General features: G+C 43.1%; 1 protein-coding gene and 1 long non-coding RNA gene across 3 annotated transcripts; one reads left to right on the top strand and one right to left on the bottom strand.

Moving 5' to 3' along the window:
* On the bottom strand, positions 172-15,891 carry CCZ1 (CCZ1 homolog, vacuolar protein trafficking and biogenesis associated). 2 transcript variants are annotated; one of them, XM_018040767.1, is made up of 15 exons: positions 15,596-15,891; positions 14,541-14,638; positions 14,356-14,449; positions 14,007-14,084; positions 12,909-12,956; positions 12,250-12,333; positions 10,701-10,876; positions 9,302-9,383; positions 7,199-7,260; positions 6,781-6,892; positions 3,367-3,400; positions 2,646-2,763; positions 1,701-1,859; positions 1,324-1,451; positions 172-520 (listed from the first exon to the last, which is right to left on the bottom strand). In XM_018040767.1, exons 1-15 carry the CDS (start codon positions 15,878-15,880, stop codon positions 465-467), a joined length of 1,614 nt encoding a protein of 537 aa, XP_017896256.1. In that variant the 5' UTR covers positions 15,881-15,891; the 3' UTR covers positions 172-464. The 2 variants fall into 2 exon arrangements, with proteins under 2 accessions (XP_017896256.1, XP_017896255.1); XM_018040766.1 differs by having other exon boundaries at positions 1,371-1,451; positions 15,596-15,805.
* LOC102174083 lies at positions 14,746-24,667 on the top strand. Its single transcript, XR_001917270.1, has 2 exons — positions 14,746-15,897; positions 23,048-24,667. It is a non-coding gene; the product is annotated as an uncharacterized LOC102174083 (long non-coding RNA).

Here is a 25,269-nt window from a genome sequence, read left to right as displayed (position 1 = left end):
AAGCTTGGGAAAAAGGGGAAAAAGAAGAATGGAAACAGAAAATGCTGGAGGTGGTGGCAGAGCCCAGATCCACCCGTCGTCACCAAGTGAGCGGGCTGACTCACCTCTTCCTCCCCTTCAAAGTTCCCTGGTCTAGAAACCAGCAAGCACAGACTCAAGGCAAGACCAGGATTTTTACAAACGTCTTAAACAATTTATTAGTCTTATTTTCCAGTAAAATATTCACAGAACGTCAAAAGAATGGAATGACAGAGATGTAGCCGACTACCTTTAATTCCCCATAAATATTTAAAATCTAAAAACCTCAGGAATCATCAGACTGAGTAGAAATTTGACTCTTCAGAGCAAGTATTGCTTTACTATTGTCATTAATCCAGTCAATAATATGACCAATGACCAGCCGTGGGAAACAGCATGCCTGCCGAGTTGCTTTTTAAAAGTTGTTTCGCAGAGCCCTTGTGAAGTCAATCCAGGAAGAATATGTTGTTGAACTGCGTTGCGCAAAGCTTCTTGACCTCTTCTGCAAAAAAGGACAGAAAACAGTAACAGAAGAAATTCTCACTTAAGAGGTTTTAGGATATAGATCGGTACCTTATTCTGATAATTCTCTGGGAATAAAGCTGGAAATTTAAATAAAGGTCTTCATCGAATGTGACCTTCAATCTTAGAAGCCTTGATATGTTTGTAAATCAAGAGAAAGATAAAAAGGCTTGACACACAGGAGACTTGATCACTATTTAACATCTCTTTAGGCCTGAGAGAGCTCGAGCCCAAAGTGCCCAGGACATCTATGAGTTGGGGCCAGGAGTACAACTTCTGAAACCTCGAGGAACCTGGCACAAGCACACAAAACCTCTAGCGGCAGCCCTGAGTTGAGGACCAGGAGCCCCACAGAGGCATCACTCTTTGGACGTTACACTCGATTCCCATTTTCAATGAGGCGCGTGTTAACCGCTGTTGTTCCTAATGCATCAGCTATTAGCCCTAACCACTAGGCAACCAGGAATCTCCCAAAATGCACATTTTAATACACGGTGTATAAAGCCATGGGATTTTTTTTTCCTTCAGCATTAGCAAAAATAATTTTCTTCTGGCCTGTATCAAGTTTCCCAAGAAACAGGCAAGGTTTTCACATACGTTTTTCAAGGAACTAAGTTATAGAAAGAGAGACCAAGTGACGGTTTCCTCTGAGCAACAGGGGCCTCTGCCTGAGAATCTGAGCAGTCATGCCTGCTCTGCGTACACGCTCCCAGCACACTGAAAAGAGAGTCTGTGAAACATCAGTAGCATTAAAACTCTGCTCAAACACCACACCCTATTTACCATTGACTTCAATCAGGTTTGCATTTTTTTGATTCAAAATAACATACAGCTCCCTCTGGTCGGACTTCTTCCCAACAACCCAGTAATCGCTCATGGCTTTCACGATGATCTCTTCATCCTCGTCCACTCTGCAAGACAGGAGTGTCAGGACGCAACTGTTTATTTTATACACACAGCTGGACTGTGACAAAGATTCTGAAATAAGAAACAGGAAACCTGAGCAACTTGAAATGGTCAGGGAGTCAGGCCCCTGTGAGTGACCAGCCACTCCTGGGCTTGATGACATTTGCCCTCTGAAGGGGCCTGGGATCACTTGGTGTTTGGAGCTGATTCTCACTAGAGAGCAGACACCTAACTGGAGAAGGGGTGAGAATTACCTTGTGAAATCACTATTGATGTCGCCCAGAATCTTCATTAGATCCGGATGGACAGATGTGAGTGACACGCTAGGTGTCTTCCTCATGTGAACTGTACTTTTTTCTGCTAAATTCATATGGTTGAAGTAGATAAACTTAAACTGGGGTTCTTTTTCAGACCTGTGAACACATGTTATTCAGATGGTAACATTCTGAAAGAACAATTAGACTGAAAAGATAGTTTCTGAAATATCATAGCATTACCCCAGCTATACAGCCACAGTGTCAAACCCCCGCGTGTATAATGGCTAAGGTGGTGTTTTCAACAGCTAGGCCTTCAAATCAAGAACCTCAGTTAAGACATAACATTCGGCAGTAACTTCTTGGATATCTGTGACGTATTCAATATGACTGAATTTCCCAGTGAGCTCAAGTATGCATTTTAAAAACCAAAAATATTTTAACTGTGATGATTTTCTTTCAGGTACAGTGTTTTATGAACGGTAGTCACTCAGTTATTTGCCGACTAAAGAAAAACCCGTACTGGCCCATGTCACAGCCAACTTCACCGGGTAAAACACTTCTGCACAGGAGGCCGAGTGCATTCTGTCTGCGCAAAGCCAAGCCCTGCTGACCACCACTGCCAGCATGGACCTCACAGCCTGGGCGGGGCACGTGGGGAGGGGTGCACAAGGCCAAGACCAGGGGTGGAGCTGGCAGACCTGACCCCACACACTCACCCCGCCATCGGGGAGGGCAGAGGCGATGCATGAAGACCCAGCCCCAGCCACCATCGTGGGGCAGAAAAACCGGGGAACAGCTCCCCAGGAAGCCCTGCAGACAGGGCCAAACAGCACGTGTGTCATCTGGATGCAGAAAACACCATCCACGTTCTAAGTAAAAGCCACCCTGATTCACCCAAAGCCACTTAAATGCTTGAAAGTAACCAGGAAGCAGAGTACAAACCCAGATATTCTCTTGTTGATGTTAAACTGCTCACAGATGTCAGATGCCAGCACTGTGAGCTGGGGCCCCACGATGCTGTCCAGTCTTCGGCAGAAATCCAGTGTGGGCTGAATGGAGGCTACGAGTAATTCAAGAAATACCAGTGAGTGTCAGGGGGCCAGGGGTTAACGAGCTCGATTTTCATTTCACTGTCTTAACAACAATATGCAAACTACTGATGTGGGAAATAAAACAATGAAATGATCAGAGCCCTCTGCCCTCCGAAACAGAAGAGACACAGGGCTCAGAATTGGTTATACTTAAGATGAAAAAGAGGCAAAGACTCATTGCACTGTGAACCTGGACTGCAGCACGCCCTGCGGGGTAGTAACCTGACTGGCTGCCCTCAGTAAAAGGAAGGTCAAACACTTATTTAACAAACACTACAGCAGCACTCACGGGCCCAGTACCGTTGGTCCGCACAGAAAGTATTACCTCTCTTAATTCTAAAGCTCCTTTGAGGTGGGTGTTCCCTGTGATCGCTTCATGGGCAAGAAGGCACAGAAGCAGGCAAGCTGAGACTTTAGTGGTATTAGAAACAGCTAGTGACGACGGCAGAGGCTCTCGATGGGCGGCAGGGCTTAATGCGGCCTCTGTGTTGCTACGACAACATATCTATCATTCAGGAATGGAGGGGAGCAAAGTGTAAAGAGACAAGGCTTAGATACATGTGTGTACCTACCATCAATCATGAAGCACACAGCTGCACTCATGGCCTGGGATGAAAAGAAACCAAGATTAGGAAATGGTACAAAAAAAGAGGACTGAAATAACCACAAACAGTGGCCTTGTTTGAATCTTTTTTTAAACATATCAACTTTCTGAAGACTTTCTAAAGTCAACTGAAGGAATCTAGATGGGGCTGGGTATTAGATGATATTAAGGAAGTATTATTTATTCTGGTCAGGCATGATAATGGCAGGTGCTAATGTAAAAACAGACGCCCTTAGTAGTTAGAGGTGCAAAATGAACTCTGAGGGGAACGACAGGATGATTCAAAATGCTCTAACAAAAAATAAATAAATAAATAAATAAAATGCTCCAACAAAAAAACAAAATGTGTAGAGGCGGGAGATATTATTACCATATTATGAATCAAGCTGTGTGATACGTACCTGGGTATTCATTATTCTAATCTGTGTGTGTGTGTTTGAAAAAACCCCCAGCAAATTAATGTCACTTGTCTTGCTTTTTTTATTATAGCAAATACTGCAGTTATGATAGAAGCAGCAGGAACCTACAGCAAGCTAGATCATAAATAAAACAGCCAAAAAACATTTAAATTTATCAAAGTCATGTAATGGTGTTTAAAAACAAAAAAGGTCAAAACAGAACATGTAGGCTTGGGACTTCCCTAGTGGTCCTGTGGTTATGAATCTGCCTTCTAGGGCAGGGGACAGGTTCAGGCCCTGGTCAGGGGACTAGGATTCCACGTGCCTTGGGGCAACTGAGCCCACAGGCTCTAGGATCCGTGCTCTGCAAGCAGAGAAGCCTGCGAGCCACAACAAGAACTCAAGGCAGCCGGAGAAAGAGCATACAGGTTTGTGAGGAGAATGCAAAGGACTTCCTCCTCCGGCAACCACCGGGATCGTTCTAGATCAGATGGCTGCAGCACCACCACCTCTGGCTGTCGCGATGGATGGCTCCTCTTTAGCCATCGCCCCCACCCCCCGCCCCCCGCCCGGTTTAAGCCACTCTAGTTCCTCCGCTGGACAGTCACCTACAGCCTCAGGCAGCTCAGTCCTCACGCCTCCAGTCACAGCCACTCTTTAATGAGGACATTAACCTCCCTGTGTCCTTGCACCTCTCCTCAGACTTGTTCAGCTCTAACTTCATGTTCACATGGTCAAAGCTAATGACATTTATGCTACTCTGTAAGTGAATGATAATCATAATTTGCCCATAAAGAGGCTACAAACTGGGCGGCTTACAGGCCAGTTCCACCCAATATAGGTCTTTCTTTTTGTTTCAAGTCATTTTGACTTAGACGCCAACTAGTTTGCTACCAAAATCCCAATTTCCAGCCTCCCCTCAGGCATCTAGAGACCTGGGGCCACTGCTCTTCACTCCGGCCACTACCTGGCCTCCTTGGGACACGCGCCCCTCTGTGTGACACAGGGTCCCGAACCCCAGCCCAGCTTGCCTCCCTTGTGTCTGCCATCAGACATTTGTGTGCCTGACCCCTTAGAGGTTTATTTAAAGAAAACAAAACAAAAAAAATGGCCCTTTTAAAGTATTTAAATAAAGTTGAAGAATTTCAAATACATTAAAAATGTACATGGAAAAGGTACACACGAACCCCAAGGACCATCACTTTCTCGACAACCGTCAACTCATGGATAATCCTGCCCGATTCACCGCCCTCATCTACATATTAGTAAACTCTCTCCCCAGGGAAACATTGTAAGTGGAGAAAAATATAAAAAATAATCAAATTTCCAGAGGGGAATTTCCCTCAGGGCAGACAGCAGGTGGAGAAACACTTGTAAAAGGCAATCTACTACAACTTACTATTCTAGTCTTTTATTACAGCTGTGAACGCATATATTAAAAAAGAAGCAAGACCTCAAATCAGTAACAACCTTCAATCTTAAGACCTTGGAAAAAAGAAGCGCAAACTAACCACAAAGCAAGCAGAAGGAAGGATGTGACGACTGGAATGGAAATAAACTGAAACAGAGAACAGAGAAACAAGAGGGAAAAATGAAACCAAAACACGATCCTCTGAAAAGACCAACCAAACTGAAAACCCTTTAGATGGCCCATCTGGACCCAGGAGAGAAAAGACGCACATGACTGAAAGGAGTGAGACGGGAGACCGCACTGCCGCCTGTGCAAGACCACAGTACAAGCCTATATGACGTGACAACACTGGACACCAGCAACCTGAACAGCCTAAAGCGGACAAATTCCTAAAAAGATACAACTACTACAACTGACTCAGAGGAAAAGAAAATCAGAGAAGACCTACAGGAAGTAAAGAGGCTGATTAATGATTTAAACACGCCCCCAGAGCAAGCCCAGATGCAGGCTTTGCTGTGACCAAACGTGAAGAATTCACACCTGTCCTTCAGAAAGCCTTCAAAAACAGGATATCACCCTTATGCCAAAACCAGACGAGGAGAAGACTTCAAAACGAAAGAGAACAGACCAGCAACCCCTCGTGGCCCTGAGCTCAGGCAGGTCAGCTGGGCCTCTGGGAGGCCAGCTACAGATAGTTGGCCATGAGGGTGGTCAGCGGGGCCTGCATCCAGTCTCTGGACGTCACGGCTTGGGTGAGCCTCCCTGGAAGGCAACACGCCCCACGCTGTCACCTGTCACTACTGGGAGAAACAGGCGCTGTACCGTCCGCATGACTGTCCAGAGGCCAGCTGGAAGCCTGCGCCTGGTCATGAAGATCAGAGACCCTCTGTGCCGCAACTAAGACCTGACATAGCCAAATAAAAACCACCCAACCTAACATAAACATGGGGCTTCCCTGGTGGCTCAGTGGTAAGGAATCCGCCTGCAATGCAGGAGACATGGGTTCAATCCTGGGGTCAGGAAGATCCCCTGGAGAAGGAAATGGCAACCCGCTCCAGTATTCTTGCCTGGGCAATCCCATGGACAGAGGAGCCTAGCGGGCTACGGTCCATGGGGTTGCAGAGAGTCTGAAACAACGTAGCGACCACACAATGTAAACTTACATCCTGATAAGACAGCATCCTGATGGAAACTCAAGACTATCCTTGTGAATTAGCAAGCCCATAGCTTTACAGTCAGAGCAGAGGCAGAATCCACTGAAGGGTGGGCAGGCGTCAAACGACAGGTGGCAGCGGCCTTTACGGCCTGACCCGTCCACTGGCAGGACTTGTGAGTCATGGCCGCAGACAGTGACCTCTCACAAATCACGGAGCTGTTCCACGGGGACTGAAAATAAACCTCTTACTCCAGAAAGCACCCATTTCGAGTTTTACAGCAATTAGAACTTGCGAGGACACTGTTCCAAGGATCATGTGAGAGGCCTGCACACCAACTGGTGTGCCCGGTGGAAGCTGTGCCAGAAAGATCTACTTTAGCATTGATCTGTAACCGTGGAGCGAGAGACGACTGTTACCTTATAAACAATTAAGTGCAGAGCTTCGTAAGTGTCGTCTGTATTTACAAAAATTTTGGGGAATCTGCATTTTGCTTCTGGATCATTAAGGTTCAAGGGGCCAGTGAGAAATCTGAAAAGCAAGCACAGAGATGCGTTGATTCAGTCAGGCAGATATAAGCAGGAGTATGCAAACAGTGCATTCCCATAAAGGGTGGTGATACACACCCCCTTTTTTAGGGGAAGCTAGACACTACTTAGAAAACACCGCATCAGAAAATAAAAAAAGGAATAGTTTTAATTCATTGCAACCAAAAGGATTTCCTTTGCTGATTATTGTCAGCAAAGCAGCACAAAGGCAATTCAGTGTTTGTGATTTTATCTTTACCAGAAAATATAATAAAATCCAGTACTGTCTATCAGAGGGCAGAAGTCCTACCTTCCATAGTGTTGGAGGTTTCCTGGCATTTCTGCCCTTATTGGAGAATCCCTTCCCGCCAACTGTAAACAGATTTAATATCGACATGTGACTTCTTAGATTTTCTATATTCAACGCTTTGAGAAACAGCATTCCTATCTACTGGTTGACTCCATGCCACGTATCTGTATCAGTTTCCCATATTCATCCCCACCAAAAAAAAGGGGCGGGGGAGAAGGATTACAGAGGTACAAAAGGACTCATTGGTTTTAACCAGAACTTCACTGTACCCCCAGATCCACATATGGGCTTGACAGCAATAACCGAAGGCTGACGCGTGCTAGGCAATGACGTCAATTACTTAACTTCATCTTGTTTCACCCCTGTGGGGAATGCCCTCTCCCAATTTTCCAGAAGCGGAAACTCAAGTTTGAAGAAGTTCACCAATGCGCCCAGCTCCTGAGTGGAGGGGCCGGGTAGCAAACCCAAGCCTGTCTGACTTCCAAGTCCCTGCCTTTGGTCATGACGCTGTGCCTCCCTGTAGGTTTTCTTTGTATCACGTTCCTGTTTTCTTCTGCTGAAGACACACTATTTCAATATGTGTAGGAAATGAAAAAAAAAAATCCAAATCTAACAGTCATGCTAGCTAAAGTTTATTCTAAAACTTTTTGATGTTCTTCTAGCCCATGTAAGGTTTTAGCATACAACTTGAAAGACTGAAAAACACTGTCAAATGTGACAGTAAGAACACAAAGCTAACTCTCACAGATGCAGCCTGCACTGAGACACGTCCTCCCGTGTCCGTGCACCCGCTGCCCCGTTTATGCTTCTGTTGTAGAAATCTGGCTCTTAGAAGTTTAATAAAGCAGCAAGAGAGTTTTCAGCTGCTACAACAGCACCGCCCCTCCATGCGAAAGTCTCCTGAGGGTCCTTCTGAGGGCGTGTTTGAAAGCAGGTGCTTTAGCATCAGGCGGACCCAGAGATCAAGTCCTGGCTCTGTCGCTTGCTAGGTGAGGGGCACTGGGTGAGTCATGGGAGCCCCTCAAGCCTGGGTCTCCTTTCTGTAAGATGGAGGTGAGGTCCCCAGCTCTCAGGATGTCATGAAATAATGCAAGTTTTCTGGGTACATATACTGTGTCTGGTGTATAGCATATACTCCAGCAACGTGAGCCACTGTATTCAAACCACCTAGAAGGGAAGTCAGGGCAGGACTGGGTCCTTCTCAAAACCTGAGATTTCTTATCTAAAAGATATTTTCCTGTTATTTCAAGTCATGGCCTTAAAAAAGAGAGCAAGGGAGAGTGTGTGTGTGCATGCATGCACCCTTGGGTCAAAATGATAATTTCATGGCTTATGAATACTTGACCTAATTAAAGCTAAAAATGGATGCTTTGGGGAAAGCACTGTGGTATTATTTACAGTTTTGTGCAGCAAAGTGGGAGAATCGGTGCCAGAGTGGAAAAGCCAGGCAGGCAGTCTAAAATCAACTCGGGGCTGGATCTCCTGTTCGCAGGTGCAAAGACCACTGTTTTGTCCAAGGTCACGGGCATTCCGAGGGCTCCCAGAACCCAGCCTAGAGATCTGGGTTTCCCTTACACCTCTGCAACTGCATCTGAACAAAATGCAGAAAAGCTGGCATACATAGCTCTCCGTGCTCAGTGACACAAGAGGTTTCTACACCTGCGGATTCCACCTTATGCGGATTCAACCAACTGCAGGTTGAAAACAGGGAGGAAAAGCTTCACAGTTTCCAAAAGCAAACCTTGAATTTGCCACATGCTGGCACCTACTTATATAACGTTTACATTGTATCAGGGTTTTTCTTATTTTTTTGTATTGAGTATTATAAAAATCTAGAGACCATTCAAAGCACAGGGGAGGATGTGCGCGTGTGCAGCTCACATGCAAACACTAAGCCGTTTTATACAAAGGCCTGGAGCACAGGTGGGCCTGGGTGTCTGCAGGGGTCCTAGGAGCACTTCTGTGGCTGCCAGCAGACAGCTCCGTCACTGAACGTCACACTGACAGTGTCAACTGCAGATGAGAGCTGCCCCCACCACGCCCCTCCGCTCCCCTAAGCACCTATTTCTCCATCTGTCTCTAGAGATCAGTACCCCATCATACCTCAGGTTCGATATGCCTCGGGAACAGAGATGTGGTGAGGTATTTGTATAAAATCCTCATGTCGTCTTGCTCTAATCCACTCCTGCGACATCAGAAAAGTACTGTGTTAAAAGATTGGAATTGGTCTTCCGTCTGCCCACTGTTTTGTGATTAAACATCATCTCTGACTCTTTACGTGGGATTATCCAGGGAGCATCAGCAGCTGATGGCCACTCTGCTCCAGGTACCAGATTTCTGGGCTACTGGTCAGGCTTCCTCTCACCCACCACCCTGAATACAGTGCATGCTATGGACAAAGAACTCGGTCCTGTTATGTCTCAGACATGTATGTGGGTGTTAATTCTCTCAGTTTCAGAGTAGGCAAAAAGCGGGCAGAGAAAGAAACAAACTTTCAGGGAAACCATCCACTCTGAAACGAGACAATAGTAAGTGGCATGTGGAAAAGTGCAGAGAATCCAGCAGGCGCTATTTTACTTGATCCAAAATCACTTTTTCAGGTAAGGATATAAACAATGAGTCTGTATCTGGGTTTTCCCCCCCCCCCCATTAAACTGAAATCTCCCTTGATAGAAACCAAGCCTTTGCGTGACACCCCAAGGCCCTCAAGGCCCTCTCTTCTTTCCCAGGTAAGTCGCAGGTTATGTTAGAAGCCTGGCCTGTCAGCACAGGAACACTCCCTGCCATCAACATTCATGGAGCACAAACGAGGAGCCCGAGACACAAACCCTCAAACGGAATGGCTCTGAGCGGGAGGGCCTTCAGCTGGCCCCGGCCCCAGGAACCTTAGGCTCATCTGGGGCAGACCCCTCTCAGCTGCAAACAGCTCGGCCCCCCAGACGCAGCTGGGGCCCCAGAGGGCTCAGGCACATTCACACAGCTCTTCCGGGGTTTAGTCTCTGGTCATTGAGAACATTTAGTAACAATTTATCTTTGCTTCTTGAGTAGCAACACTTTTATCAAAGAAATTATGTTTTTGCCCCTAGGAGACAAGACCCAAATATAGCTTGATGACAGCAGGTTAATTTCCTGACTTTATAGTACCTTTAACTTCTTGGATGTTTTAAAATACTAGCTTCTTTAAAAGAAACTATGAAAATCACATTTACTATACTGATTCTTTGAAGATGTTTTTGGAAAAATACCAAAATCAAAATAGGATTCTTAAACCTAACATTTTCTCCATCATTCATGGAACCAGTTTTAAACTCCCCTGCTCAGTAATTTTAAACAAAATTACCCTAATTTTGGTTTAAACAATCACTGCCTTATTTTGACAATATCTAGAAAGGCGCTTCCCACCCCACCCCACCCCCACCCCCGGCTGTTATTTCCAGTTTGACAACCTGCTATCAATCCAGTCACTGCTGTTTTTATGATCCTAAAACACGGGAGTACCTACCAGATGAGTTGATCATTATAGAGAAAGGCAGTGTACTTGACTATACTCAGGCTTTCTTCCATTCTGTTAATAAAGGACTGGATTTTCAAATAAGTCATTTTATCCAATGGGAAGAAGCTGATCCCACCAAATATGTCGAGTAGATCGCAGGACTGCAAATGCAATGTTTGCAAATACTGCAGGAAAAAATAAGGCATAGAACTTACTAACAGCACACAGAAGCTAGTACTCTGGCAGCTGAAAATAACCAGGTCTTAATTTGAGGTACAAGTATACGCTAGCAAACAGCACATTTACAAGATCAACATGGAGGTGAACCACAGGGAACTGGATACGGAATCAGTACCAATTTAAAAAAATTAAGTTCAAATGTAATTAGTGTCCTTTCAGCTTTGTGTTTTCTCTCTGTGAGGTGTTTAATTCCTTATTAGTGCTGTTCAGATTAGACTGACCTCTGCACATGGTATTATGGACCAATTTATACTAAAATCACACTGGAAGGGCATGTAGTCAGTGATGGTGGACAGGAGAGGAATAAAGATGAGAACAGGAGCCAGGGGAGAGTCAGAGTCAACAATTATGATCATTAAAGTGAAGAAACAAACAAAAGTAATTCATAAAAACAAAATAATTCACAGACAGACATTAAGGTAGTATGGGGGAAAGATCAGTTGAGACTCATTCCTCTAAGACAAACTGAATTTGACCAGGGATACTTCCCTGGTGGCTCAGATGGTAAAGAATCTGCCTGCAATGCAGGAGACTGGGGTTCAATCCCTGGGTTGGGAAGATCCCCTGAGAAGGGAATGGCTACCCACTCCAGTATTCTTGCCTGGAGAATCCCATGGACAAAGGAACCTGGTGGGCTACAGTCCATGGGGTTGCAAAGAGTTGGACATGACTGAGTGACCAACTCTTTCACTTTTTTCAGCATAAAATATGCAAAACTGACAGAGAGAGGGGGAGAAAAATCTGTGTTACAGCCGCAAACTTCACCTTAAGTCAGTACAGATGACGCCCGTTTAATGAACACAATTGATCCACGAGAATGTGCGATTTTGCTAATGAACCAATCCACCCCAAGGAAGTTTCCTTTGCTTTGGAGTAAGCCCGCACTGATAGACACAGGTGGGTCAAGGATGAAGCCAGAAGACATCTCCAAGGTGCTTTAAGGAGCTGTGCACAACTGGCAGGAAGCTCTGATTCACGAGTACAAACCTAGGGACTTCCCTAGCGATCCAGTGTTTGACTCTGTGTCTCCAATGCAGGGGGCGTAGGTCTGATCCTTGGTTGGGGATCTAAGGTCCCATTTGCCATGTGGCAAAATAAATAAAAAAGAAAATAAACTAAAGGTTAAAGCTGAAAAAAAAAAAAACAAACAAATACAAATCTATTTCCTCACTGGTCTGATTCTGTCCCACTATGCCTGAGTCTCCACGCCAACTCCAACTTCTAGGTTTGTTTGTATGTGAGAAGCAAACTTGTCTGTATTTCTCTAACAGTCAGTTTGATAATTACCAAGATTACAAATAAAATTCTGAATACTTACTCGATGGAAGAATTTCTCTAATCTTTCTTTTAGGAGCTTGACACCTCCATCTTCCATGGCTCTCAGAAATGTACCATTAAAAAGCTAATGGTGTAAAAGATTAAGAAAAAAAAATTTTTGTCCTTCAATTTCCCAATATAACAAGTTCTTCATTTTCTTTTACATTATTTCTGCTTATTTCATCCCACAATTTTTTTGAATATAGAAAATATTTACATTAGAAAGTCTGAATTATAAGTCACAAAATATCAAAACACTGTTAAGGGATAATGTAATTTTTGTAAAATCACCCAATTGTTCTGGGCATTTTTAAAAAATCTGAACTCATACCTAAGTTTCACTTTATATAAACAATACTGCTAGACTTCTTATATCATACAAATCTCTGCACTCTCTACTTTCCTTAAGAACATGGATTCTATCATTCACTGATGCAGACATACCCTTAGGACAAGCCGGGTAAGAGAAAAGGGCTCTCTCTGTATTACATGAATCAGTACAGGCATAAACCTCAATGCTGCTTCACAGGCCCCATTATTTCTTCCCCGTAACACATAGTTACCTTACAGTCAAGTAAAGAATTAAGAATTATTTTAAATGACCCACGTAAATCGGGGTAAGTGGCTAGACTCTCAACCTACAAAATGTGCCGTGCTTACCTTGTACATGCTGTAGCACTGCTGGAGCACCGAACTATAAACCTTGTCCTACAAACAGCACAGAAACAGCACAGATCTCATTCGAGGGAAAGCAAGAAAATAATCAACTGCATAGTAAAGGTATAGTGACGCATGGTAAAGCAACAGAATCTTCATACACATGGTCCTATAATAGTTGTGTGCTGAAACTAAGAGGTATTTAAATTCAATTATGAACCAGTAAGCCTAAGAAAAGCTATGACCAACATAAACAGCATACTAAAAAGCAGAGACATTACTTTGCCAACAAAGGTCCATCTAGTCAAGCCTATGGTTTTTCCAGTGGTCATGTATGGATGTGAGAGTTGAATCACAAAAAAAGCTGAGCGCCAAAGAATTGGTACTTTTGAACTGTGGTGTTGGAGAAGACTCTTGAGAGTCCCTTGGACTGCAAGGAGATCCAACCAGTTTATCCTAAAGGAAATCAGTCCTGAATATTCATTGGAAGGATTGATGCTGAAGCTGAAACTCCAATACTTTGGGCACCTAATGGGAAGAACTTACTCACTGGAAAAGACCCTGATGCTGGGAAAGAATGAAGGCAGGAGGAGAAGGGGACGACAGAGGGTGAGATGGTTGGAGAGCCATCACTGACTTGATGGACATGAGTTTGAGCAAGCTCTGAGAGTTGATGATGGACAGGGAAGCCTGGCGTGCTGCAGTCCATGCATGGGGTCCCGAAGAGTCGGACACGAGTGAGCAAGTGAACTGAACTGAAGCCTAGTTCGGCAATTCTCTCCAGTAATTCTTGGCTGGAAAATCCCACGGACAGAGGAGCCTGGCAGGCTACAGTCCATGGAGTTGCAAAGAGATGACTGAGTGAACAAGTCTAATTTTTAGGAGGGCTTCAGACACAGATGAATAGAGGAAGGCAGTGGTAAGAGACGGCACATACAGGTTTTTATAAGACTGTGCTCATGGAAACAAGCACAACATTCCCCTGTGCCGACCTTGAGAAACTTCTGCCAAAGTGACATAAATTAAATCTGAACAAGTCAGTTACTCAAGATAGTGACAATTTTTTTTCCTAAAAATATGAAATAAAAAATGACATATTACCAGCAACTCCTCCTCTTGGTATTCAACAACTGGTTTTCCATCTTTACTTTGCTTTTCAATGATAGGATTCCGAACAACCTGCAAATTTTGATTTAAGGAATCAATTATATGTGTTTTTACATTTTCCCCTAACTTAAATAAACTTGAACACGTCCCAACACCAAAATTTCTTAAAGGAGCCCCCCAAAACAAATACACCAAACAGGAGTTTGATTTTTAAATTGCTACTGAATGTATTGCAACTCTCCTCTGACGCAATGACCAGAGGACTTCCTTGAATTCCTAACGGTAAAGATCACCCATAACTGTATAATATAAATTCAGAAAAGTGTACTGTATATGTAAATACCATGACCATCCAGAAATTTTCTTCTGGTTCATTGAAAAACTGTCTGTTCTTCTGCGTATGTAAAGATTTTGCAGGTTTTGATGGACTAAAGGTCCTAAAAAGGGTAAAAGAATGTTAGCGAAAATCCCCCAATGGAAGTTTTAAGAATTCACTGAGCTCTGCAAAAGCACATTGAAAGGTATTACCTTGTAAACTGTACAATAGCTTCACATAATCCAACGTTTCTAATTTTTTCATTCTTTTCTACTTCATTTGGATAATAAAACAAAATTTTATTTTCCTCCTAAAGTTTGAAGAGAGAGAACCACAACATTGACATAAGCATTTTTTCTGTCTTCACTGTCGACAATACTTAGTGTCAACCTCTCATGTCATATGTGCTAGCTGGCAAGACAAAACAAAAGCCCCTTTTAGGAAAACAAAGATTATCTTCTCTTCAGGGTGTAACAAACGCCCACCTGCATGAAAGGCAATTGTGATATTTGGTAAGTCGTATGCCATCTGAACTAAATTAGACAACGATGCTGAAAACTCTCCATCTCTGGATTTCTTTCTCCATGCTAATTTGTAATACATCAATGCTTGTAAGAAATAAGTGTGTGTGTATGTGCACAGACATACACCTCCCCACAAATTAAACCCAGCAAGTTCACAAGCATTTGGACTGGCAGCCTTTAAAAAGACCGTGATTTCCTGCCAACAAAACTTGGCGCCGGACACCCTTTGAGAAAGTTACCGTCCCCACCTTGAAAAAGTAATGATAAAACCAAAACAAAACCATCCGCTCCCATCCGATTTAACTTACTAAATCGGAAAAAAAAAAAAAAAAAAACTTTCCGAAGATCCGCCGAGCCTGCATTACAGGACTACCGTCTCCCACTCTTGTTCTACGTTTTTAGGCGGAGGACTTCCAGCAACAAAGACAAAAGCTCAACTTTAATCATCCAGGGTTGATGTTAAGAGAAGAGAGACTCCACCTGTGTGATTAGCCCGACGAACCTTCACCCAGTAAACAGGCACTGATCTGGGATCTGTAACCAGACCCTGCCCGCGTTGTCTGGGCCCTGCCGCACACCCAGCACAAAACAGTCCGGTAAAGGCCAGTCGGTAAGGGGAGATTGACAAGCGACGACCCCAGGCGCACCCCGCGGCTGCCCGGGCCGGACCCCATCCAGCAGCCCCCCTAACCCGGGGCCCTCTGCCGCCCACGGACGCCCACGCGCGCCCCCGCTCCACTTACCTCTCCCTCGCGCGGCCCGAAGCGCGGGTTGTAGATGAAGAAGCTCAGCAGCGCCGGCGGAAACTGCTTCTCTTGGGCCGCTCCTGCTCCGGCCCCGGACGCCGCTGCCGCCATCCCGGCCCGGCCCCCCAGCCTCGGGAGCCTCCCTCGGCCCGCCCAGAGACAGATGCCGCCGGAAGACCGCACTTCCGCCTCGCTCGCCGTCCCCCCGGAAGTGGTTGCCGCCGGCCCGGAAGAAGAATCCGCAGCCCAGCGTTCCCTTTCGGCGCACCCGGGTGGGTTCATTCCCGTTTGTGTTCTGGGTAGGTGTTTCTTCTGTCAATACTGTAAGGGTTAAGTTGAAGTGAAACCGTTTTTGTCTTGTTTCCTCCCCCCCCCACCCCACCTTAGATTTCTGCCCTGGCTGAAGGCGAGGGTTGCATTTTTGAAGAAAAATGAAATGGGCCCTGTTTGTGCGAAAGGGATTGTGAAGGTGCAATGGAAGGCCCAACGTTTGGGGTGATAGTGTATTTAGTCAGGTAGCTTGACCGTTTTCATTGTCCACAGGGTCCCACCACATACTTGTTGAACGTCTTTTTAGATCCCCGTTTGAGAGACTGTGGCTTTGTGCCTCTCGCGACTTCTTTGCCTTCAGAGAGAAAGATAGCTGCAGGTGGGAGCATGGAGTGTGGCGAAGCGGGACCAGAGCGTGGCCTTCTCCCCACAGTGCCCGGTTCCAGGCTTTGGAACTCAGGGCATCGCCCTTGTCAGCCCTTGGGATTCACTAGGTTTGGAAGCCTGTGGGTTGTGGGAGCTGGAACCGCTCCTGACTTCTGATACTTGGAATTGAAGCCTTTGCAGCAGACCCCACGGCCAAACTCAAGACTTTAGTTTAGGTTGCCTTGTCTCTCACAGATTAGGTGTGAAAATAGTACCTCTTTTTCAACTTAATAGAATAGACCTTCATGTTTAGGGAGGTGGTGTTGGAATCTGGGCGTGAGACTGAACTGGGTACTTACTCTAGCTCTCACTCCCTGGGTGGAAGTTCTTGGACCCATTATGTAAGGTGTGTCCAGTCTCTGTGTCTAATATGTAAAATAACTAATAGTAAATGCTTTTCTAGTAGGAATTTCACTTTAAGAATAAAATGAGTGGGAATTCCCTGGTGGTCCAGTGGTTAGGACTTGGTGTTTTCACTGCCTGGCCGCAGGTTCAATCCCTGTTCAGGGAATTAAGATCCAAAAGAGTTAAATGGGACTGTGATTATATGTATAGTAGTCCCAGCCCTTAATTGTTATTCAACAAGATTGCTGTCATTACTTGCTCTTGAAAGACTCCCTCAACCAGCTTGCTTTAGTGTATGACAGTCTTTTGTTAGGAAGACATGTTTTGACATTACAGTAATAATTTTCAAAGAATTTTAAGGTAGCAAAATCTCCTTTCCCCCTTTTATTGCCCCAAAGTCCATGGAAACTTCTACGAATTAGACACAGAGCTACCCTGGTTGAATGTGAGGCTGAGTGGTAGAAATGAGACCTAAGAAAACCTTCTGCTGGCCTTTTCCAAGAGCTGCCCCTCTTCCATCTCTGTCTCCTTGAGGAACCCAAAAGCACTTGTATAGGACCCTGCGGCTCCAGGGAGCATAATTTGAGAACTCCAGGTTAAAGAATTCCTTCCTTTGTCTCAGAGCAAACGCTTTTGGAAGAATGGTACAAGGAGCCTGGGGCTTAGGTTGAACAGCCGAATTTTAGTTCTGATTTGTCACTTGCCATTTATATGACCTTTGATTAATCACTTAACTTCTTTGAGCTCCAGTTTCTTCCTTTGAAAAATGAGATTAATACCTACCTCAAAGGAGAACTGCAAATATTACATTAGATGACACAAATGAAAGTACTTTGTAACGTGCAAAGTACAATTACAATAAAAATGTGGTAAGATAACATTTTATTGCATTCTCCCCAGCAGGCCTTTACTTCCTGTTTACTTTGCATTCTATGCCCCAGTCAGTCAGTTGCATTGATCGCCACAGGAGAGAGATGATACAAAAACAAAATAAACCAAACAAAATCAGAAATTGAAATGCTTTTAAATGCTTTTTAAGTTTCAAAAGCTAAGGAAGCAAGAAAGCTTAGATAGTGATGCATCCTCCTTTTTCACAGTTGTAGGGTGTGAGGTGGGTGGAGTAAGGATGATAGACACTTAGATGTGTTTGGAGGTCTCAGAGGAGAGAGGGTGTAGATGTATACCTTATTCCTTGTGGAATGGGGAAAGTGGCAGGTCTTGCAGAGTGCCCCCTCTGTGTCAAGTGTGATGCACCAACAGTAGAATAGCCATGGCCACATGAATGTCTAGGCGTCTAGGCAGTAAGTGCTGCTTGATGCAGGAAGCAACTAAATGTTTTACTTGTACACGGAAGTAATTCACAGAAAGCCAGACCTGAGAGGCCGTAAGATTAGAACAAAGAGAAATTAGCTGTGGCTAATTTCACACCGCTGAAGTCCAGAAGATTGGACAGGAATGAGCTTGACTCAGTGGTTGCTTGTACGGACTAACCACCAGATACTCCTTTCCCATGCAGGGCCTTGCATTACCCACTTCTTCTGTCAGCCAGGGAAATAAGGGTGAAGACGAGGCTGAATTCTTGACATTGTCCTGAATTATGATTCTGTCTCCAAGCAGAATGGGATTCAAATCTATGTCCAGTAACAGAAATAGAAGATTAGATCCAAATCATTGAAAAAAAAAAAGGAAAATTAGATCTTTTGCACAAAGAATTTGTGAACTCAGAAGCAGGGGACCAAGATGGAGATGTAGGAGGCTTCTGATCTTCCCTCCTTCCCCAAATGCAGTGAATGTACAGCTACAGACAGAGCAATTTCATCTGAGAGAAATCCAGAGACCAGCTAAATGTGAGGTGAGACTCCCATATGTGAGGTGAATGAGAAAATACCCATAGCAAAATGGATAGGAAAGTCTGAGCCTCACCCTCTGTGCAGCACCATACAACTGGGAGGGAATCTTCACCAGGGCTTCCCTGGTGGACTCAGATGGTAAAAAAACCTGTCTGCAATACAGGAGACCTGGGTTCGATCCCTAGGTTGGGAAGAATCCCTGAAGAAGGGAATGGCAACCCTCTTGAGTATTCTTGCCTGGAGAATTCCATGGGCAGAGGAACCTGACTGGCTACAGTCCCTGGGGTCGGAAAGATTTGTCCAGGACTGAGTGACTAAGGGGACGACAGAGGATGAGATGGCTGGATGGCATCACTGACTCGATGGACATGAGTTTGAGTGAACTCCGGGAGTTGGTGATGGACAGGGAGGCCTGGCGTGCTGCAGTTCATGGGGTCGCAAAGAGTTGGACATGACTGAGAGACTGAACTGAGTGACTAACACACGTACATACCCCCAAGGAATGGGCCCTCACGTTACTTGGCTTTGATAGTCAACAGGGTTACTCACAATTTCCAATGCACGTAGTTAAAAAATTTTTTTAAATAGGTTCAAGAGCACCCATTGTGGGTGTATACCTGGACTCAGTGCCAAGGGAGTAGATTGCTCTGACTGTATGAATTTCACTGTCCTGTATCCTAAAAGAATATCATTAAGGTAACGTTGGACTTAAACTGCATGTTAGACGAGATGACCCAAAAAGACATACAGAGAACATTCTTTTCAACAGCAACAGAATACTCATTCTTCTCAAACACACATGAAACATTTTCTAGGAGAGATCATATACTATACCACCAAGTAAGTTTTAATAAACTTAAGAAGATTGAAATCATATCAAGCATCTTTTCCACTGACAAATGGTATGAAACTAGAAATTAGTTACAAGAAGAAAACGAAAATTCACAAATACGTGGAGATGAAACAGCATGCTTTTGAAGGACCAATAGGTCAAAGAAGAAATCAAAAAGGAAATTAAAAATTTTGAGACAAATGACGATGGGAACATACTGTACCAAAACTTAACTGGCTGCAGCAAAAGCAGTTCAAGAGGGAAGTTTATAGCAATAAATGCCTACAGTCAGAACAAAGATTTTGAATAGACAACCTAACTTTAAATCTGAAGGAACTAAAAGAAAGCAGACTGATCCCAAATTTAATAGAGGGAAGGAAATAACAAAGGTCACACTGAAAATAAATGAGATAAATACTAAAAAGACCATAGAAAATATCAGTGAAACTAAGAGCTGGTGTTTCTGAAAAGATGATTAAGATTGGCAAACTTAGCTAAACTAGGGAAAAGAAAGAGGACTTAAAGTCAGGAATGAAAGAGAAGACATTACAACTGATAATACAGAGATACAAGGGTCACAAGACACTACTATGAACTATTTTACATCAACAAGTTATATAAGCTAGAAGAAATGGATAAGTCACTGGAAATACATAGCCTACCAAGACTCATCATGAAGAAAGAATCTGAACAGACTAATTACTCATTTGGAGATTGAATTAATAATCAAACACTTCTAAAATTTTACAAAGCCAGCATTATCCTGACAGAAAAAGATACTACAAGAGAAGAAAATGACAGCCAATATCCCTGCTGGACATATATGAAAAAAAATTAGCAAACTGAATTCAACAGTACATTAAAATGATCTTATACCATGATCAAGTGGAATTTATTCCAGGGATGCAAGAATGGTTCAGCATCCACAAAATCAGTGTGACCTACCACATTACCACAATGAAGGATAAAAGTCATATAATCATTGCAATAGATGGAGAAAAGGCGTTTGACAAAATTCAACATCCTTTGATGATTAAAAACTCCTAACAAATGGGATATAGAAGGAATGTACCTCAACATAATGAAGGCCATAAATGATAAAACCCCAGCTCACATGTTCAACAGTGAAATGCTTAAAGCTTTTCCTATAAGATCAGGAACAAGACAAGGATGCCCACTCAAATCGCTTTTATTCAACATAGTTGTAAAAGTCCTAGCCTGAGCAAGTAGGCTCAGTATTTCTTTTTGTAAAGAAATATAAATGTATCCAAGTCATAAAGGAAGCAGTAAAATTGTTCCTGCAGACGACATATTATATGTAGAAAACCCTAAAGACTCTACCAAAAACCTGTTAGAATAAACAAATTCAGTGAAGTTGCAGGATGTATAATATCAATCACACAAAAATAAGTTGTGTTTCTATACACTGACAGTAAAAAATACCAGAAAGTGGAATTAAGAAAACAATTTAAAAGTATCAAAAAAAATAACCCAACTACTTAGGAATAAATTTATTTAAGGTGAAAGATCTGTGTACTTAAAATTATAAAACTGGTGAAAGAAATTGAAGACAAACTAAATGGGAAGATATTCCGTGTCATGGATTGGAGGAATTAATATTACTAAAATGTCCATGCTACCAAATGATCCATAGATTTAGTGCATTACTGATCAAAATTCTAATGATATTTTTCATAGATAGAGAAAAACAGGGAAATACAAATCAAAATCACAGTATCACCTAACACTAGTTAGTTTTATTTTAAAAAAAAGAATAAGAGCAACTGCTGGCCAGGGTGTAGAGAAAAAGGAACTCTGCTGTACTATGAGTGGGAATGTAAGTTGATGCAGACGCTATGGAAAACAGTATGGAGTTTCCTCAAAAAAAAAAAAAAAAACTAAAAATTGAACTACCTTGTGATTCAGCCATTCCACTGTGAGTATATATCCAAAGGAAGTGAAATTATCTGAAAGAGATTTCTGTACTCCCATGTTCATTGCAGCATCATTCACAGTATCTGAGGTGGAAATAACCTAAGTGTCCATTGATGGATGAATGTATAAAATGTGACACATACGTACACAATAGAATATTATTCAACTGTAAGAAAGAAGGAAATCCTACCATTTGCATCAACACGGATGAAACTGGAGGGAATTATGCTAAGTCAAATAAGCCAGACAGAGAAAGACAAATAGTGGGTGGTGTCACTTTTATAGGAAACCTTAAAAAAAAAAAAGTGGAACTCATAGAAACAGAAAGTTGAATAATGATTGCCAGGGACTGGAGTAGTGGTGGTGAAGGAAATAAGGAGAGGCTGATAAAAGTTACAGACTTTTGTGTATAAGATGAATAAGGAACTTCGCTGGTGGTCCAGTGATTAAGAATTCACCTGCCAGTGCGAGAGACACGGTTTGATCCTTGCCCCGGGAAGATCCCACGTGCCATATGGGCCGATAAAGCCCATGCACCACGATTACTGAAGCCCACGTGCCCTGGAGCCTGTGCCCTGCAGCAAGAGAAGCCACTGCAGTGAGTAGCCCCTGCTTGCTGCAACTGGAGAAAGGCCTTGTGCCACAACGAAGACCCAGCACAGCCATAAACAAATGAATGAAATTATAAGATGAGTAAGATCTGAGGCTGGAATGTGAACATGGCGACTACAGTTGATAACACTGTATAATTGAAATTTGCTAACAAGGTAGAATTAAGTGTTTTCATTAAAAAAAAAAGTGTGAGGCGATGGATGTGTTTCTTACTGGTGGGGATCTTTTTATAACGTGCATATGTAAAATCACCATGGTCTACACTTTAAATATATCACAATTTTAAATGCCAGTTACACCTCAATAAAGATAAGGAAAAAGAATCTGTGAGTTCAAAACTCCAAGGGAATAAGTTAAGGCATTGTTCCAAGTTAAGAAGTCACAGTTCAAAAAAAAAAAAAAGAAGTCACAGTTCCAGGATGGGAGGTGCTGGACGTGTCCTGACATACGTCTTTCTCCCTGCTAACGAAAAAAGTGAGCTTATAGATGGTCAGACCTGATTAGAGTCATCATCTTGTTCCCATTGTCCAATGCAGTGCCTGCCTTAAAGGATACAGTATGGTGATGGATGAATTACGGAGGTAGGGAACAGGGACAATGGAGAAATGCACTTCCCTCATTCATAGTTCTGTCTGCTGCAAGCTGTGCAGACAGAGCTCGGGTCACAGGCTCGTTTGACATTAAAGTGAGTTCTCTCCTCCCTACACTCATCTTAGTACTGAGCTCCAAGAGGAAGCTGTTGAGAAGAGGTCTGGGTGTGATACATATATCCAAGGCTACCTGTACAAAGAACCGCTTCCTCCCACTCTGTTGGCAGAAATATCAGACACCTGAGTCAAGTAATCAACCTTTTTTTCGTTGACTTAGAGCCCAGAAACCGTGTCATTCCGAGGTGACCTTCATCCTGAGGGTACATCTCTCTCCTGCAGTTAAAATTGCCCTTGATCTCCATCTCTTCCTGTGATCACTTGTAAAGGATCTTCCACTTGTAAAGGATTCTTTTATTAAAAAGTGAAAAATCTGAGGCAGTTTGGTAAATCAGTATTGGAAAGTGAGAATCATCTAGGAAATATATATTTATATACATGTATGTTATATATAATGTCATTTTCAGGTATAAATTACAGGTATGTAATTATGTAATAAATACAATCATAAATACAAATATGTATATTACAGGTATTATGAACCAGTGAAGCCTGGTTCAGCAGTCTCTATAAGGCTCTCGCCTTCATCTGATGCTGAAGCTTGAATTCTGCAGAACAGACAGGCAGGAAGGGAAGACGGATGTAAAGAGAGTGAGGACAGGCTGGAGCCCCTGGGAATAGACTGGAGCTTCTATCAGTCTCTCACTGCTCCCGAAGCTGGATTTCTTTGTCATAGGAGGAAATGCTTCTGGAGCTGGGACAGAACGAGATCCCCACACCACGGAGGGGAGCCAGCAGGTAAGGTACTCCCACACCAACCTCCAGAGCATCAGTATCAGCTGCTTCACTGCCAACCTCCAAATCCCAGGCAGGATGTCTCCTGCTGCCCACCCTAACCGGATGCCTGCAGCCTAGGCAAGATGACAAATTACAAACCTACCAAACAGCCCCCGCCAAGGTTTGCTACGGTGAGGTGGTGGGTAAGCAGGCATTTGCTACATCTCTGTAGTCTCAGATGTATGTTTGAAATACCTTATAATTTGACGTGTGAATCTATTTACATGCATTGTAGAACCCCTAAGAAAAATGATGTCAAAATCCACTCCCTTCCAAAAGAAGTTGACTTTTTGAAACCAGTTAAAACATTGTGTAAATGAATAGCCTTCCAGTGAATAAGTTAACAGGCCAGGTGGAAATGATCTTGGTGATTCCAATTTCATCTGTCTTCTTAAGTGTTTGCAAAGTAATACCATACCTTAACATTAGCAGAAGAGATACCAGATAGGTTTTTGCTTGAAATTGGATTCCCGAGTACTCATTACACAAAATTAAACTGTAGTCATTGTGCAGAATTAACTATGTAGCTTGTAAACCTGAACAATTCAACAAATATTTCACATCTTCACTGTTTTGCTACAGTTTGTGTTTGAGCTGGAAAGAGCTGCAAAAACCTGTATGTTAAAACAATTGTATAAACATAATGTGCAGAAGCTGAAGCAAACTGCTAACTAATATTAGTGTTTTAGTAATTTTCTTTAGTCACAACAATTAAGCACATACACAAAGCTGCCTTTGAGATCATATTCCATTCAATTATAAACTACTAAATTATAAACTCAAATTATAGTTGTACAAAGCGTCAAAGCCACTGATGCCGCCCTGTTTTATAAGCAATTAGGAAGAATAAGACACCAAGTTTTTCAAATCTGTGACCTAGTGGGCAATGTGGGCCCTCATTTCAAAGTCAAAATATCATCATTCTACTGCTGAGAACATGTTTTCTTGAGGTGGGTTGTTTGTGTGAATCCTATGTTTGATTTTTCATTTTCTCTAGTTGCTATGCTCCCCCATCTAAAAGCCTGCAGGCTCATCTCACTGGTCTGTACCCCTACCAGCTGCAGAGAACGGCTGCTAACATTTTGCTCTATGTCCTTTTGCTTTTTTCTTTCCCATGAGGCACGTATTGAATAGGATCCATTTAAAAATGAATTGCTGTGTACAATATTTATATAATGACTAAACTAGGGTAATTTTTGAAAATATTTTCTTCTTTTCAAATTATACGTACTGCTAAAATTTGGAAATGCCAACGTTTCTACAAAATTTCAACCTAGATAAATAACTCCAAAAATAAAAAGTGCTAATTCACAAATGTGTCCGAATGCCTGGAGTTGTTATTACCTGCAGAGTGGAATATCCCCTCCCACAAACACCTCAGATCCGAAGAACACAGTTAAAAATTAATATGAATAAAGACCACTGAAGATTGTTTCATTTAAGCGTACCAGCTGACACTTTTAGGTGTTAAATACAGAGATGGCTCCTTTTGTTTGCTAGTTCTTACCATTGATAGAGACTTTGGAATTAAGTGCCTAAGACTGGGTTAGAAAAATGAAAAGGTAATGTAATTGAAATGGGCAAAAATAGTTTGAATTATACTTTTGAAACAGTAAAGCAAAGCAAAGTTTCAGTCTCTCAGTCATGTCTGACTCCTTGTGACCCCGTGGACTGTAGCCTGCCAGGCTCTAGTCCTAGGATAGAACTAGGATAGAACTCTCTACCCATAGAGTTCTCCAGGCAAGAATACTGGAGTGGGTAGCCATTTCCTCCTCCAGGGGATCTTCCCCACCCATGGATCAAACCCGAGACTCCTGAATTGCAGGCGAATTCTTCCCTGAGCCATCAGGGAAGCCCTTTGAAACAAGTAGAAAGAACACAATTCATTAATAACTGTCTATGTATGGAAAACATGGC

The sequence above is a fragment of the Capra hircus genome, chromosome 25, assembly GCF_001704415.2.
Source record: "Capra hircus breed San Clemente chromosome 25, ASM170441v1, whole genome shotgun sequence".
In the NCBI taxonomy this organism is placed as follows: domain Eukaryota; kingdom Metazoa; phylum Chordata; class Mammalia; order Artiodactyla; family Bovidae; genus Capra; species Capra hircus.
The sequence above is the reverse complement of the archived record's forward strand: the minus strand, read 5'-3'. Positions and strand labels throughout refer to the sequence as shown.